Consider the following 17,972-nt stretch of genomic DNA (forward strand, 5'->3'; position numbering starts at 1 on the left):
AGGTATGTATGTGTTTTTTTTTTAATCCCTCTCTAAACTGAAATTGCTCAGCTGTGTGAATGCTCAGCCTGGGAGCACCGTGATCACAGAGGCAGAGAGTGGGAGGGGCACTTGCACACACACACACACACACACTTACAAGGACACACATCCATGCATACGCACACTTGGTAGTGAGCTTGTCAGTGCCGGATGCTGCCGTCGCTCCAGCAGCTGGAGGTTCATGATTAGAAGTGTGTCAGCTCAGAGAATAGGACTGATTGGAGTGTTTGTGTTGCATTTTTGTGCTCTGGATCCACTCGCATGCGTGTGTGTAAGTGTGTGTAAGTGTGTGTTAGCATTTCAGCTGGAGTGTATTTTGTTTCATTGGAATGGTGTCAGTGGGTCTTTAGCGCGCCTACACTACACCAAGGTGTGTATGTGTGTGTCAGCAAGGACTGAATCAGCAAGAATGATTTGACCACAGGGATTCAGGAATGCACTATTGAATTTCGCGCAGGGTGGGATTACAAGCTGGACAGCACGGGACTTGGAGAATATCTTCTGAGGAGGAATACAGATGTAATGTTACAGGACGGCAAGATGAGAGACCCCCTTTAAGGGGGGCTGCAGGACTGCCCCACGATGGGGAACAGCATCCAGAAGAAGAAGAAGGTAGAAGCGGAGACAAACTACTCCGCACCCTCGTCCCCGAACCCTGCCCGGGAAAAATCAAAAGGCTTCTGGCTGTTTGGACGCACAGACAAAGTGAAAACAGGTAAGAGGAGCGCAGGATGAGTTGATCCGTGTTGTTATGAATATTCATTTTAAAATCCTGACTGCCTGTTCAGGGAGGAGAGCTTTATGTTGCCTGCTTGTAAAGTCTGAGTTGTTTTGAATGCAAGTTGTTAGTGAAGGGATTCCATTGTGTCCGACTTGTGTGTGTGTGAGTGTGGCCATGTGCATGTAGATTAGTTCCTACAGTAAGCTTTTTAGGTGCAAGGTGACAATATTCCAATGCTGACTTTACCTTCGTCAGCTTCAAGGCTTCCTGTGTATTGCACAAGTGAGCAGAACAGGGTTGTGTTGTGTGTGGGAAAGTGTGCTTTTTGCCTTCTTGCTGCTCTGCTGTTTGTTTTTTTCTCCTGCTGACAGATGAGCACAGTCAGAGAGGATTTTAATTGAACACAGTCTGAATTCGCCCCCAAAACCTCCCTCCACCTTAATGCCACAGTGTGTCTGTATATGTTTGTGTGCGTTTCAGTGGGGGATTATTTTATGCCTCTGCTGTTATTGCCCAGCCACTATACCTGCTGTGGGAAACAGAGCTTAGACAGCCCCACACTGATCATTGTCTCCGTTAACTGTCCCTGAAGCAACAAAAAAAACCACCTGAATAACAGGTTTAACATGAGCTCACAGTGACACAGACAGATTGTCAGATAATGTTCTGCCGCTGAGATTTTGTACTGCAGTAGATATTTTCTTTTTCCGAGATGTTGTTTTCTCTTTCATTTGTTCCGCCGGCACCCAGGTCTACTTTTATCTTTTTGTTATTGTGCATCTTAGAAAATCTAACATCAAATCTTTTTTTTCCCCCACAACTTCGCTTCACTGACAAAGTATTTTCAGCTTCTTGACTTCAAACACGGGCGAAGACAACGTGGCCAAGTTTGGATGGATATAAATATGTCCACATTTGCTTCACAGTGGATGTGTGAAGACTTGTGACGAACAGATGTTGTTGCCTGCCACACGTGTTTGTTGTTGCTTTCATTAGACGGCCGTCATGGTTACACAGCCATTAGCTGGAGCCGGTGCATTAGAATATTACCAAACGCATTTATCTGATTGTGCCATTAGACAACATGAAATATAACAGCCATAACGATCAGGCCCATTGAATCAATAAGTAAGGACTTCCATTTTGCTTGTGGGTGTGTTTTCTGAGGCAGTTAGACTCGGAGGAGAGAAATGTTTTGATGGTTTAGTTTAACTTTAACCCAACATGGCCGAAATTGCCCCCTTGATGCTGCTCGTTCCCATGGAAACAGCTAACCCCACTGACCCAAAACCTGTGGTGGTCGTCTGTAACTGGACAGTTAAGGAACTACTCTCATGACAACATCAGGATGGCATTTGTGTGTTGTTGTGTGTGTGTGTCTACATGAAAGACAGACTATGCTCAAAGTAGATAATGACTGTGTGTGCATATATACACATCTTGATTTGATTTTCTCTCTGGGTGGTTGATGTCTGTGTGTCTGTGTGTGTGTGATCGTCGTCTTCAGCTCTTCTGTATTCACCGCCCTCATTCATGGGGAGTTTATTCAGAAACCTGGGGTGTGAATGCATTCCTACATTCCAGCCCATTTTCATACGCATGGACACCCATCCAGCGCACAAACACACAACTTCTCAGAGCAGGTTGAAATGAGCCTCACTTCCTTCTTTCTTTCTTTCTTTCTTTTTTTTTTAAATGATCATCGCTGCTTCTTTCTGCACACTATCCTAAAGCAGAGCTAAACTGAGCCAGAGAGTAAAATAGTTTTTTTGTGTACACATGTTCTGGTTGCCGTCATGTCGATACAATACTCCTTGGCTTTATTTATACACCAGCAAACCACAGTTGATGGATTAAATCCACAGTAAAGGCAGAGCTCATGGTCTGTGTGCTGCAGTAGTGCATGCAGCATGCAGGAGATGAGCTCAGTGAATAGATCCTTACTATGTTGCTCCTGGAATATGTGTCATATCCGTGGTTTTTTGGCCACGATCCAAACAATGAAAAAAAAAAAACCTTCTATAACACCCCAGGGCTTGTTGATGTTGATGCTCTTCAACACTTTGCAGACTAGGAAACGACTGGATGTCACACATGCACTGCACTGCTCTGCCTGTGTTATTTTCAAGGTCAAAAGGGAGTGTGTTTTGTTCTTCTCTTCTCATACTTCCCACTGGCTTTTGCTTAGTCACTGACCACCTCATCCTCATTTTATTGGAGGATATTATCATTGTGATATTTAGTATGACAATCGAAAGAGATGCTGATGGACTTTCTGTTTCATTAGTGGCTATGAAGATAAATGAGATGCTTTCATTTATTTTAAATGAAAACTTTAGTTCATCTGTCAGAAATTCACACAAACTATGCACACAATTCACACAAACTATGCACACAAACTATTAGCGGACACAATATGCTGGGCGGAGTTGAGATGTTACCAGCTGAGCTAAGAGGTCACAAAGATGCCTATTCATCTGGTGATGTGAACACTGAGCAGCTACAGTGGACGAGATTAGCTCACTATGAACTCACTTTCCTGCATCCACAGGTGGTCAGAGTGATGCAGAAGGAGTAACACACACACACACACACACACACACACACACACACACACACAAAGACCCGCTTTTGATGTTTTATAAAAATCATGCGATGCAGCTGATGGGTGTCCAGATGTTTCATATTACCTTCTCATAACTGTCCACTCTGCAGGGAGAGCCTCAGCTGGCTCTTACCACTGGATAGTCTGACTCAAAATAAGACGTCAGAATGATCCATCTAATAAACCAATATTACTACAAACCAGAGATATCAGGACATATTGTTGAAATCACAACCTCCTTCCTTTGGCTTTCCCCTTCATCCCATTCCTCTGCACTCTACTTCGCCCCCCCTCCTCCCACCTCCATCTCCTTGACCTTGGGATTGTCGGCTTGTTATTCATCTTCGACATTCCAAAGATGTGACATTTGCATTTGGACACGGGGACGTTTACGCCAACTTTTAGCCTTTGACTGTTAGAAATGGAAAAATAGGCAGTGACGGATTGAGAGGTGAAGAATAATGAAAGCTGATGTCAGCATTAGGGAGAACAGAAACAGAAAGAAGGTGACTTCAGCTGTGCGAGTATAATAAGAAGAAGAGAAGACAAAGACGTGAACATGTTGTGTAGGGATGTGTATAATTCGAGAACAAGGCTGCCGCAGGATCTTTCTGCCATTTTCATTACGGCTGTCTATGCGCGGGGTGTGATATTCTATATTCCATTATCCTGCCGGGTATGGCTCGCCTAAGCCTTTTGATTTCTGTAAGCGGGGCTAAGGCGCTCTCTTCTTGGTCCTCCTTTGAAGATCCCATTTACTGTGTGCCACTGTCAAAGTCACGGGCTCCCCGCAGACAGCTTAGGCAACACGCAGTCGCGGATAAAGCGAAGATGAGTCTTCGTCTCCGTTATCTATCTCCTCCTACGCCTCGCCCCATCTTGTCTTCCAGCCTTGATCTTGTATGTTCTGCCGCTGTCTCCCTGTGCATCTCACAGCTCTTCTCAGCTTTCTATTCAGCCGAGCAAGACCTACAAACACAAACCTCCGTTCCACCTTGTGTCGCTTTTCTGCTCTTTCTGAAGGCGTATTTTTGAGTTCCGATGAGTGTTTTTTATCCAACCTCTGCGTTTCCCTTTCTTCTCCATCAACAACTTACTGTGTAAAGCCCTGTTTCTGTGTAAAGCCAGTGAAAGGCCTTGTCATTCATCACCCCACGCCTCCTTCCTGTGACATTAGGTTCCTTAAGACCCCAAGGGCAGTACAGCTCGTTTTGCTACTGCCTCTTTAATTGTTGTTGTCAGTTTTTCACCAAGTTCTGGCCTGTTGCACCAAACTGTCACCAGAGTGGTTTTTTTTGTTGTTGTTTTTTTGAGGTGAAGGGAGATCATTTCCTTCTTCCTCTGCCCCGTCCTCTTTTGCTCTTTAGCAGCAGTAACTTTTGTTTTCTCCTTTTTAAATCAAAGGATGGTTTTGGCATCTTGCAGTTGTGGTTAGTCTGCATACTCTTGTCCTAAATGTAGCATGGGAAATTTTTAGTCATTGGATGGCATCTCTTTTAAGAACACTTTCAAGTTGGGATCATTCCTTCTAAATGAGCCACAACCAATAAGCAAATCCCATTCGTGCAAAAAGAATGTCTGTGTGTGTAAGTTTGCAATTTTATGACTTGACCCAAATTTAACTTAAAAAGCTGCCACTTGGAAGGAAATCCTGTTTTTCAGTGTTTTCTTAGCAGCAGCGTTGGGTTCATTTGTAGATGTGAAAATGTTTTTTTTTACCTGAGTGCTATAATCCATTAAACACATTATTACAGTCATTTTCCATTATAACACTTTGCTTGATCAAAGCCGCACGTGTCAACAATTTGATTCAAACAATGGATCAGAATTAGACTGTGTCTAATGTGAAATGACTCACTTGTAGTCACGCAATCTTTTCATTGATGTACATATATGATCATATATAATATTGAACTTTTATATATAATATTGAACAAAAACATCAAAGCAAATTACACATGTGTTGAATATGTAACAATTCTTTCTTATAACATTAGCGGCTTTATTAGAGGATAATAAGTCAGTTGTAAGGTGCTGTGTTTTTATTTTATTTCATTTCATTTACTTAATTGTTTTTTGTTTGTATTTTTTGGGCATATTGTTCAGCATCAATACAATGGTTTCGTGCCCCAACTGGATATCACTAGCTTAAGAAATGGGTATGTTTTTTTAAAGTATATTTTTGGGGCTTTTTGTGCCTTTATTAGATAGTGCAGTTGAGAGAGACAGGAAATGAGGCAGAGAGAGGAGGAATGAAAGGGCCGCCCGATGCAGGATTCGAACCAGGGCCCCCTGCAGTGAGGACTGTAGCCTCAGTACAGCGCCTGCTCAACCTACTACGCCACTCGACGCCCCAGAAATGAGTACGTTTTAATACCACTTGACTTTCTTTTACGCTTGCATCATTGCACTTTGCGTTTGAGTAACATTTATTCCGGAGTAACATCACCACACACACGCTGGTTCTGACCATGTCTAAACAATGTTCCTGCAGCTCGGTTGCATCAGAGGCTGAATCTCTGCCCTCAGTATAAAAGGGCTCAGTGTTTGGATTGCCCTGTAATGGGGCTAAGTCCAGTGGCTTCCTGTATCGCCACCTAAATTGAATTAAAGCATCAGGCACTGTCTCTCTCTCTCTCTCTCACACACACACACAGACCTGTGTGTGACCCTGTTATTCAAAGGTAATTATTTCAACTTTTGGCCTGACTTAGCTTTGATGGTTATCATTTTGACATGAGAACAAACTGGTTGTTTATTGCTTACATTATGCTTCATCACTGTGTCCAATCTGTAATTTAAAACTTGTGACAGTCTTGGCTAAGCTTGTTCTGCCCTGCTGCTGAAGATGAAAGTGAAATCAAACCTAAGGGGGAACCAAACTTCACTGAAATTAACTCCTTCTTCAGTACAAGGGGTTTCTACGTTTCTCCCGGCTCTGATAAAAATAAATCTGGTTTGATGAGCTGTTCTCATCACTTCCTGGTGTATTTTCTGTCTGGGGTTTGGGGGTCGAGGCCAAAACCAATATCTTTGAATGAACTTAGCTATAAAATCAGGAATTACTACGACCACTATCGGAGCAAAATAACAATTATTGTGATTAAAACTGTCTTTGGTACTGTATTGCCCTTTAATGTAGCTACTTTTCAACACACAAAAGCCTGAGAATCAGTATTTTTGATCTAGCACATGAAATCCTCACCAGGGTCCCTCGATTCATCTCTGAAATTCTGTCAGATATACCAGCAGCTTTTGTAGCAGAATATTTCATTGAAGCTTTTGTCTAGGTTTTCTAGGTCACACACATTTCGATTTCCCTGAAATCATTTCAGACATCTGAAATAACAGCTGTGGTCGGAGAGGAAATGTGGAATCAAATAAGGGTCAATGGGACTGTGAAAACTTCAAGCTCTGTTGTGTATCACCCATTGTAAACTTGGGAGAAACTCTGCTAACTTGGGAGAAACTCTGCTAACTGTAAATGTGTAGACAGCGTTTGTCACTGTGTAGGTTGTACAAGTTCATAACAGCACCACAGGGTACAAACAATCAAATACAGGACCCAAAACATTCATCTGTTCAACTGTGCGTTCATTCATCTTCAGTGTCACACACACATCATGGGAATTTTGAGGACTTTGATTTTCACATTATTGCAATTTTCTGCAATTTTCACAGGTTCACAAAGTTATATCTTGTCTGAGGGCCTCTGTGTACCCCCACTCTTTATTTATACTGACAGTAAATCTGTTTACTCAGAATTTTATATGTTGCAAACTATATTTCTGAATATCTTTTTGAATCATTATTTGATCATTACTTTGGGTCCTTGAAAGAACGCTCACTCTGAACTTCTGTTTTGTCTGAGGTCTCGTAGTATTAGTGGGGATGAAGAGTCGCATCTTTGCTTCTTTCTTTTGAAAATGGTCCCAGGAAAATAAATCCCATGAAATGCACTTAGTCAGTCGGTGTAATACTTTGCCAGACAGACAATCATTTAAGTCAACAAGCATAATTATGTAATTTCACTGGTGTCAGGAGACCTTGGACTCATGTTGGTTACACCGGGGGAGCTGAGGATCTGTGCCCGGCAGATGGTGCGGAGCTGGTGCCAGCCTCGCTCTCTTTTTGTATACTTCGACGTCTGGCGTCACGTTCACTCAAACGCGCTGTCGTCTTTTCACGCGGATTTGCAATTGTTTGCACACTAATTCAGTCAAAATGGTTTCGACTTGTTTACGGAGGGGAAGCTTAGCTCGTTGGCCGTGCATAATGGGATTTCACTGAGGAAGAGCGATGAGGAAGAGTGTGTTTATGCGACACTAATGAAGCCACACAATTGGCAGAATGAGTTGTTGTTTTCTGTGGGCAGGAGGCGCGCGCACGGCCTGACGCGCACGTTCCCACAACACTCGTTCACTTTCACTCACTTACACACATTGTAGCACTTATATTGCATACTTTCACTGCCTGTGCATTTACGTGTGTGTGTGTGGTACATGTGTGGCGTGTATTGAAAACAGCCTACATCTGTTCAAGCCTAATGTGTCTGGCGTGATTTGGATGACGCACAGTCAAATGAACTTAAAGTTGTCAGACTCCTCACTCGTATCTCACAGCTCAGTGTTCGGGACATAAGCAGATGTTTTTTTGTTTTTGTTTTTTTCAACTGAACTTTGCTCCCTCTCTTCTCATCAGCTCACCCGATGATGATGATGATGATGATGATGATGATGATGAAAAGCATCAGCATTTCCATAGCGACAGAGTGAGCGCTTCATCCTGAATACACACTTTGCATTGTTAAACGGCCTCTATATCAATTCCTCTGTGTGGCAGCAGTCGGTGGCTGAATCACATGCAATTAATCCATTATAGTGGACAGAGTCCATGTACAGAACAGAACAAGGGATGATTGTATCACAGAAAAGTCAATGTCTGGAAATCTGTACAATGTCTTTAACTTCCAGTGGAGGATGGGCGTATAAAATGGTGTAAGTGACATTTTAGTTACAAGGACGGTCAAATGCGGACATACATTCTGATTCTCTAATGAGACCAGACTGTGACATTTTGATTTTGTGTCATTATTGCAGTTTCACAAAACGTCAAGAAGGTCAGGAGTCTTTACAGCTGCTGACCATGAAAGAATTGTCTTTTTTCCCCATGAAATAAATGTCATAATTCTATGGTGATAATTCAGGCCTCATGGATCGTCCTCTGTGACAGTGCAGAGATTCACATGTGGTTTGTCATGTAGCCAATTGATATCTTGTAGAATTGTACCAAACATTGGTGAATCCATGAAACCACTGATCTGTACAGTAAATTCAAGTTGTTCATTGGAAATATGAGCGAGAGTGACATGGATGAGCTCAAATAAAGGAAATTCATAGTGAGGTGTAGATGTGAAGGGGCTATTTGTGAGTTTTCTTGGAAGTAACAGTGATGAGATGGTGACTGTTGTTAGACAAGGTCTTTGTCTGTGGTTGGGTTTCCAGGACAATAGGTTATCATTCTCCCTCTAAGCAGCACTACGTCCACAGGGCAGACTGGAGGCAACAGTGACTCACTATCAGAAAGCAACAAGATGGGCCGGGGCTAGCTGGTTAGCAAGCTAACTACAGCAGAAAACAAAACAAAGAACGGAGATAGACATTCATTTTTGTGTTGCTATTCACCTCTGGAGACGGCTCCTGCTGAGTAAATTAATACAATTTGATGCTGGGCTTTTATTCTTGACTGATAGGTAAACAGCTGTTGCTGTGCTAGCTACCATTACCATTTTTATTTTTTATTACATGTGTGTTTAAATTTCCATTTCTTGTCTCTAATAGTAATGCTTTGTGTAGCTAGAAGGCCGCTGGTTCTTGCATCTATACTAATTTATCTTTTAACAAGAAAGTGAAAAGGTGAATTTCCCAAAATGTGTGGTAGGCCATTATGCAACACTTACACTGCAAAAACTCAAAATCTTACCAAGAAGATTTGTCTTATTTCTTGTCAAAATGTCTCATTTCTAGTCAAAACAAATCTCATTATACCTAAATTAAGTATATTTATATACACACATAGTTATACATAAAAAAAAGTAGCTTGTTTTAAGATACTTTTTCCTTCTTTCAAGCATATTTTCACTTGAAGTAAGTAGAAAAATCTGATAGTGGTGCAAGTTTTTCTTCCTTATTACAAGCACAAAAAAAACTTCCTTTCACTGGCAGATTTTTCTACTTATTTCAAGTGAAAATTAGTTTGAAACAAGTGGAAATGATTTAAAAACAAGTTAATTTTTAGGTGATGAGTCTTATTTAAAGTGGAAAAAGATTAGTTTAGACTAGAAATGGGACATTTTGACAAGAAATAAGACCAATATTCTTGGAAAGATTTTGAGTTTTTACAGTTTAAATATCAGACTGTATGTCATGACAACTGTCAAATGTGCATGTTTTACTGAGACTGTGCTGTGTGGTTAGAGTTCGCTTCAGTTGAAACTGATACAGGTCCAACAAAGGACTCAGACTTGAGGGGATCTATCCTGTCCCGTCCTGTCTTGTCCTGTCATGTCCTGCTCGGAGATGAGTCTGTGCGGAAGCTGTAGGTCTCTCATTAACTCATCAGTCATACTAAATGGGACCATTCACCATTAGGGAGACATGGCCTCAAATACTCTGCTGAACCTGTGCTTTTTTTTTTTTTTTTCTATTTTCAGATGTCACCTGTTGCCTTGTATCTGCATTATACATTTAAGTCGTGTATTCCGTTTGCTCAAATAACTGCAAACAGGAACACACACTAAATAAGTTAAGACTTTTTCCGTCAGTATGCCATGCACTTACTCTGTCTGCTCTCAGGGTGGTTTCCTCTGGAGGCTTTTGCATCTCTCTGTACCCTCTAATTTTCCCGGGTCACCCAGGAGACTCCTATACTCGCTCCCACACACCAGTTGGCAGCAAATAGATTTATTATCTCATATGTGTTGAACAGTAGGTCAACCGTATCTCTGCTGTGAGGCATTCATATCTGGTTCTGTGTTTACAGAGCTTTCAATTTGGCTCTCAAAAAAAAAGAGAAAAAAAAGAAAAGCTTTTAAGTTGAAACGACAAGCTGCAAAAACAGCTCATCCTCCTCGAGGAAAAATACCCACAATCCCTTTATCAGGATGAAAAAGAGAGAGATGGGGGGAGCGAGTGAGAGAGGAATAATTACAAACACAGTGACTGATGCTATTTTTAAGCACATTGGTGCTGTAGCAGCTAAGTTTAGCTTTGTGTGTGTGTGTGTGTCTGTGTGTGTGTGTGTGTGTGTGTGTGTGTGTGTGTGTGTGTGTGTGTGTGTGTGTGTGTGCCATTGCAGAGGGTCCTGAAGTGCAGCCAGTCGACTCAGCTCAGGTTTACATCCTGCCTCAGGTCAGGATTAAAGAGGTGCAGCACATACAGGAAGAAGTGAGACACCAGGGCTAGGTTACAATACGAGCCATCAGGAAACCGTGTTTGCAGCTTCAGTTCAGATTACAGCTGAATACAGTCATGTTCTAAATAGCAACGTCAGCTGAACTACGTGTAAATAAACCTGGTAACTGAGCAGCAGTTTGCCAAGTGGCTTGCTGCCTTGCACAAGGGCGCATAACCTGTAATCAGTAGTAGTGTCACTTACTGTACTCTGTGATTTATGTCCTCCTCCTCCTTGCCCGGACATTCCCCTCCTCCTTCTCCTATTTCCTCTGCCCTTCTCCTTCACTCACCTTCCTCATCTCTGCTGTCATCTCTCTGCCCTCTCCACAGTCCTGTAGTACAGGTTCTACATCTTGTATGTTTCATTTTTCATGCTCCCTGCTCAGCTATCAGCTCGCATCGGATAAAAACGGAGAAGAATGAGCCTACTGTAATCTCATTGTTAATATTTACCTGTGTGCAGGCCACCTGAACGGACTGTGAGATATTATCCTAACAAAATCCACAAAACATGGAATACTCCACTAGATATGTAGGAGGATGGAGGTCGACCTGCTCCTCTCTGGCCCTGGTTAATACTACACCACTCAATGGAGGGATACTCATAACTCAAGTCCACCACAGGGGCTATAGAATACAAATCAGGGGAGCAGCAATGAGCTGAATAATGACTCCCATGTGTGTGTGTGTGTGTGTGTGTGTGTGTGTGAGAGAGAGAGAGAGAGAGAGAGAGTTTTATTGCTGGTCACATTTTAACCCTCTCTTCCTGTACTCTGGCAGTTTCATTACATCTGTCTATAGGGATGGAAGGAGCAGCTGGATTAGACCAATATTGCAGCAAATCATAGTGGTCAGTGGATAAATACACATACTAAAGATGCTGCAGGGCATACACAGGGCACACCTCAGTGAGAAAGGCTGGTGATGATAAACAGTGAAAACACCACAACAAGCAGTGCTACTACTAACACAGCTGTTTAGCCGTAGTCCTCATGTATATTTATTATAACGTATAATTTCCAGTGTGACATGCTTCTATGGGTACTATATTTATTTTGATTGAGTTCCACATACACTGGCCTGCTGGTGTATTCATCCCCCATTGAAAATAGTCCCCCCAATATTGCATTAGGTACTCCTCAGCACATTTTGCTATTAACTACAGAGTTATTATAAGGAATTAATGAGCCTTGAAAAAAATTATATGTTCAAATCAGAAACTTTAATGGTCAGATTCTAATTGGAAAACACAATGAATATTTTCGTTTTTATTCATAATTGTTCATTTATTTTTTACTTCATAGTTGTCCCTGTCTCCCCTTGTGCTTTCACTTCTTTCTCTAGTGAACCCGGCATGTACTCACTGAACCACACAGCCATTGATACGCACACACGGTGGCCGTTTTCAAGTGCAGCCGGGCGTGAAGTGGAAACCCTGTAACTTCTTATGGTCCAGTGGCGACTATGCTCACCCAGTACTGATGTTGAGGATATGACAAAGGCAGAACAGCCCCCCTCCTTCTACCACCTCCCCACCCCTCTCCCCCTCTCTGATGAGATCTTTCCTCCTCTGTACAGCCAATAAGAGGGTGAGCTGAGGACATGAGATGAGCTAATACTCACCGTGTGGTCACAGTATTACATTTTCCAATAAGTGTGTTTGTGTATTAGTGTCATGGTTTAGGCTTGGTCCGTCCACAGGGAGTCATATTTTACATTTCGCTGCTCCCTGTCCAGCACCAGTACAAACAGGCCCTGTGGATTCTCTCCACTAAGCGCCCTCATTAGATGACCTGCTGTTTTTTGCAGTCTCATACATGCAGGAAACGAGAGTCGAAGTTGATGCAGCGCTCCCTAGTGGAGCAAGGAGTCATGTGGGTGTGCACGAGGAAAAACAGCATTGATACAGATCAGTGTCTTGATGAGGCCGTCTCTGTCTCCACTAGAAACACTGATATATAATAACCTTTTTTTAAAGACACCACTTGCGTATCTCGCTAGTGACTCAGTAATGTCTCACAATTTTTTCCCCCAGATTTCCTCCTGTTAATGAGGTGTGGTGCGTCACTGCAACTGGACCTTGTTAGTCAGAAAAAAACAACCTGGCCTGGGTTTGAGGTGTTTCTAGAAGCTCTAACAAGATATACTGTTGAGTTTTTATTTTGAGAATAGTTTTTTATCTTGACCCACACATGAGACTGAAGATAAGTTCGCCTCGTCTCCTCCGACTTTGAGTCCCACAACTTTATGAGAGGATAAAAAAGGTTTTTGTGTGCTACTTCTGAAGAAACAACTGGAGTAAACACTACTACATCCAGTCTAAATGTAGTTGCACAACAGATTCCAGGCAGCCCGCCCCACAACTTCAGATGGAAATCAGTAAATGGCACGTCAGATGATTACAGTTATTTTTGACTGTGGCGTTAACTAATGATCCGAATGCTTTTTGGCCTTTGACATTATAACAAATGAGGGTGTGGGCTGTCTGAACTCTGATTGTTCTTCAACAGGCTGTTTGACGTGTTAACAAGTCCTTCTGTCTGGCTCTGTTGATTTATGATATTATCTTTAGAGTTGGACAAATTATTCCTAAGAAAGCTACGCTGCTTGGTTTTAAATTGTTGAAAGGAGGAACTGGCAGTTAAATATTTGTAGTTTTATCCTTTTTTTAAGGTTAAAGTGTGAGTGTGGGAAATGCATGATTTTAGCAGGGACTTTCCACTTGCACACTTATTTCGCACATGCAGCGGAATGGTGCGTTGTGTGTGGACTCAATCAAAGGCATCTGAAGCCCCTCTCTCCCCTCTGCCCTCTCCCCCAAGACCAGATGGTGTCTCTTTAGGCCATCTAATGAATATTGATATGAGGGGTCTTGGTTAACAACAGGGGGGGGTACACATGCCGGGACAGAGACCCCCAAAATTGGCACTTTGAAAAGGTCTGCTTTGAGGGGACAGGGTGTGGAAGGATTTATTCTCGAAGAAAGGGAGAATCTGGCACTTAAAGAGCCACATCACCACGACACAAAGCGGTTTTCTTATGCACATAAGCTCCCACATGTCCCATATTGGTCAACTGTTTTGCAGAAATTAATATGGATTAGGAGATAATGAGTGTGAATTAGCCGCCTGCATGGGTGATGATGTCATCCAGAGGATCCTGTAGGATCTGACTTGAAGTAAAAAAAGACTGATAGATGGAAGTGAGACGTGGTGATGGAGGGAGCACAAATGTCAGGAGTGGTTGGTGTTAGGTAAAGAGATGGACAGGTTAAGCTAGTGGCAGCATTAATCCTCTGGCTTGGCTCCCATGTCTAAAGCTGTTCTCCTGAAGGCCTCAGCTTATTCCAGCCCTGCTAACCCCGATCCTGAACCGCAGCCAGCACCCCGGGCTGGCCAGGCTGACTCCTAGACACTGTGCTGGAGATTTCCTCACTGAAGAAGCTTAGTATCCCCACCTCAATTTTCAAGTGCCAGGAGTCATGCATTGGTGCAGTGTGCGAGTAAAAGTAATTGTGTTGCCACCGTCCAGCTGGTCCGCTCCGGTGTATGGACCAGCTGTAGACCCCTGCTGGTTTTTCCCCATTGGGAATAAACATCCATTCAGAGGGCAAGTGGGTAAAAGTGCTGATGCACCAGGGTGATAATCCTGAACACAGCACTGGTTGTATATTTGGCACAGAATCAGCCTTTTTTAGCTTTTTTGTCTATTTTCTTTTTTTGCTTCATGGCCGTGTTGTGTTTCATACCCTCTGCAGTTTGTCAGGAAACATTAGTAGGCACATAGAAACTCATCCACACACACACACACAGCACCATTAAAGATGATGAACTGAGGCTATGTCAGCTATTTATAACTCAAACTAGACCTCAGTGGCTATAAGGCCAAAGAGCAGACAGGAAGGGAAACGCAGAGCAGAGAAGAAAGAGAAAGATGCGAAGGGAGAGAGATCAGCACAAGACAGACGGGCGAGAGAGGGTGCCAGAGAAAGTGAGGCGATGATAGAGGAGAGAGGACGCATACATGTACAGGACTCTGAGATGGCTGTTTAGCTTTTCACCGTGCGGACACAACCTCTGCTGTCACATGTAGCCCCTGTAGCACTTAGATAACGAGAGGCGGGCAGATGCGTGGCGCTGAAGGCTTTCATTAGGGAAGCGACAATGACAAGTAGAACTTTATAACCCTAAAATATACAAGTGATTATAGCGTCGTCGTAGCTTTTTTTGTACTCGGAGATGGAGTGATGACAGTAAACACAAAGAGGGATGCCTCCAGTGCTGCAACACTTTCATCATATCAGAAGCCTAAGAAGGCAGTTCATTTAAAATGACCATGTTGGTTCATCAAAGCTATTACACTGTTATGTTCTGTTCACATCTAAAAACGGGACATTTATCATTCTCACATTGTAGGAAATTTACATCCATGCATTTGAATAAAGACTGTTTAGGGTTAAGGTGGATCGGGGTTAATCCAATAATTGTCAGGGGTGTATTTTACAAAATAATATGCTTTGAAATAGCATCCCACAGAACAAACACAAAGTAAACACGTAAAAACAAGTGGCTCTCAAAATAAATCAGATGAATCTAAAGGTGATAAAACGGAATAAAAACATCAATTTTGTCTGATCTTTATCTGCTATGGATGTAAGGTTATCAATAAAAGGAAGTAAGGGGGTTCACAATGGTGGTGTGTGTGCATACACACTCACACGTGTTTGTCTATATTGAGAGACGTGGGGGTGGATGCTTCATGAAAGCCAAACTTTGACAGCCGTTTTGCTGGCGGGGGGGTTCCTTCATTTGACAATAGAGAGGGGAACGGCAACAGAGAGGGCCAGAGCGAGCGACCAAGCAAAACAGAGGGAGAGAGAGCAGGGAGGGAGGGAGGGAGGGAGGGAGGAGGGTATCAGACTCAGGGATAAGGCAGCTGGGGACAGACTGCTTTGGCTAGAAGCAGATCTTACTGTGCACTTGTCCTTCCCAAGTCACTCAGGCACAGAGTGAACGGAGACACGGAGAGCTCCTCACTCCTGACCATCCACGCTCACTCCTAATACCTGCTTTCAAGCTCTCTTATCATCATTTTTTCTTTCCTTGAAGTTCATAAGGATCTTCTTTGGGACTCGTACTGATCTCTTTTTTTTTCCACGAGTGACAGAAGGAGGACTTGCTGGATTCTGCTTTGCTTAACCACAGTATAGATTTTCTGTCTGCCATGGCACACGTGTAGGTATGGTGGTCTACTTGAGGAAGAGCCTCCACTCCCTGCTGTCTGTCTTCAAGAAGAAGGGTGAGTGCTGACTCACGTGGAGGAATCTGGCAGCCTGTAACTTTGATTTTAAGGCCACTGACGGAAATGAATGCTGGTTTATATAACGTTAATACCTGCTTTGATTGAGGGTTTCCGGAGTTTGGTGGCCTTTTTTTAGTACTGTAGAAACTTTGGTTGTATTATTGAGGCCATGGGGGGTGGTGGATTGGTGTGTGCATTTTTACCTTAGTGCAAAGACTTTATGATATTTGCAGATTTCTTGTCTCTGTCTCTGTGTCCTACAAACACACAAACACTGGCACGCAAGAATTAGGGTTGCATGCAGTTTGGGGGTCCTCTCTAATGGGATAAAAGGATTAACTGATTTTCTGGCGATCGTCTTAATCAACCAAAAGCCCTAAACCCTTGACAGTGGTCTGGTGGACTCTTAAGGAGCGGCTACTTGTTCCTTTAATCACAACTGTTGGTTACAGCTCCTTGTATGCGAAGATTTGCTTGGTTCTGGTGGAGGTCCTTGGACTTCCCCCCTCAGGAAGTCTTCCACACAGTCCCAGGTTCACAATGACCTGAGATTTCCCACAGCCGCACACAGGGGACGGCATTGTGTCTCAGCTGCCTCACCTGTGTGAATGTGGGAGGATTGAGGGGTGGGAGTGTCTGTTACCTTACACACACACACAAACTTGTACAGTATATACAGCCACACTCACACAGTATTACCTAATCGGGCGAGACTGAGAGCCGCAGTGTTGAAAATGACAAAGGAGGGAAAGTGGATACTGCACAGTGACCTTTGACTAAAGAAACACCCACTTTACATGAGTGATTTTTTATAGGCCATGCTCTCAACATTGAGAGCCTATGCAGGGCTGTGATGATAATTCTAGGGGCCCAGCGCCCAGTAGGGCCCACAAAAAACCCAATAGTCTAATCTTTGTATGACTGATTTATTCTGCATAAGACCCTAACTAATACTCATAGTAATGCTGCATTAGCATCAAAACAAAGTAGGCTTTAATAAAAAATGATAATACATACGTAGCCTAAGAAAAAAAGTGGAAAAGTCAGGGGGTAGGGGCCCACTTTAGTATTCTTTCAGGGGGCCCAGAATTCCTAGCAACAGCCCTGCCTATATGTTACACGTTATACTGTGTAGAGATGGGTTTCCAGCAAATGCATGAGTGCACAAGACACAACTCTACAGCAGTATATTGCACGGTTCCGATTGAAGATGAGATTATTGAATTTCTGCAGAACCCAACACTGTGTTTTGATATAACAGAATTAAAGCTGGCAGCAAGACAGCCCTACATGGCCCTGCTGGCTTCATCTCTGTCAACTACTATGAAACTAGTAGTTCAGTCTCCTCTGTGTTTACCACTGAGTAAGGGCACCCCAGTCCAGTTCCCACGCAGGACGTCTCACAGCAGGGGGTCCAGTGGCGTCTTTTTATGCGCACAATCCAGATTAACTAATCCCCCCCCGGGCCTGGCGGGGAAGAGAGATATTGTAAGAGATTAGCCAGGCAATAGTGTGTGCCGTTGAGGGCCAGGCTGGGACGTCTGCTCACAAAACTGCTCGGCGGAGGAGATTTAACGATTGTGCTGCGTCAAAGATGTGGCCATTAATGGACGCACACTCACGCCAGGAGGCAGGAAGGATTCACTGTAAAGCTGATAGACGTTTTGGCAAATGGACACTTGTTGAATGTGTGTGTGTGTGTGTGTGTGTGTGTGTGTGTGTGTGTGTGTGTGTGTGTTTTAAATTGGTGTAAGAGGACATGGAAGCAGCAGTGAAAAGGCTTGGACATCAGCTCGTGAATAGCTGAATTAACATGGTCTAAAAAAAAAAAAGCAAAGCAAAACAAAAA

At 43.1% G+C, this 17,972-nt stretch overlaps 1 protein-coding gene across 4 annotated transcripts in view; it reads left to right on the top strand.

The window, feature by feature from the left end:
- nhsl3 (NHS like 3) overlaps positions 1 to 17,972 on the top strand; it is a 35,373-nt gene that overhangs the window by 10,057 nt on the left and 7,344 nt on the right. The window contains exon 1 of one of the 4 annotated variants that reach the window (XM_085791905.1): positions 135 to 757. The exons of 2 other annotated variants lie outside the window; for them this stretch is intronic. In XM_085791905.1, the coding sequence (XP_085648031.1) occupies positions 625 to 757 (133 nt within the window). In that variant the 5' untranslated portion in view covers positions 135 to 624. Of the gene's footprint in view, positions 1 to 134; positions 758 to 15,637; positions 16,121 to 17,972 lie in introns of those variants that run through there. One more of the 4 variants, XM_085791906.1, reaches the window with a different exon arrangement.

This window comes from Trachurus japonicus, chromosome 11 (genome assembly GCF_045865225.1).
Source record: "Trachurus japonicus isolate A0001 chromosome 11, Traja_1.0".
Taxonomy (NCBI): Eukaryota; Metazoa; Chordata; class Actinopteri; order Carangiformes; family Carangidae; genus Trachurus; species Trachurus japonicus.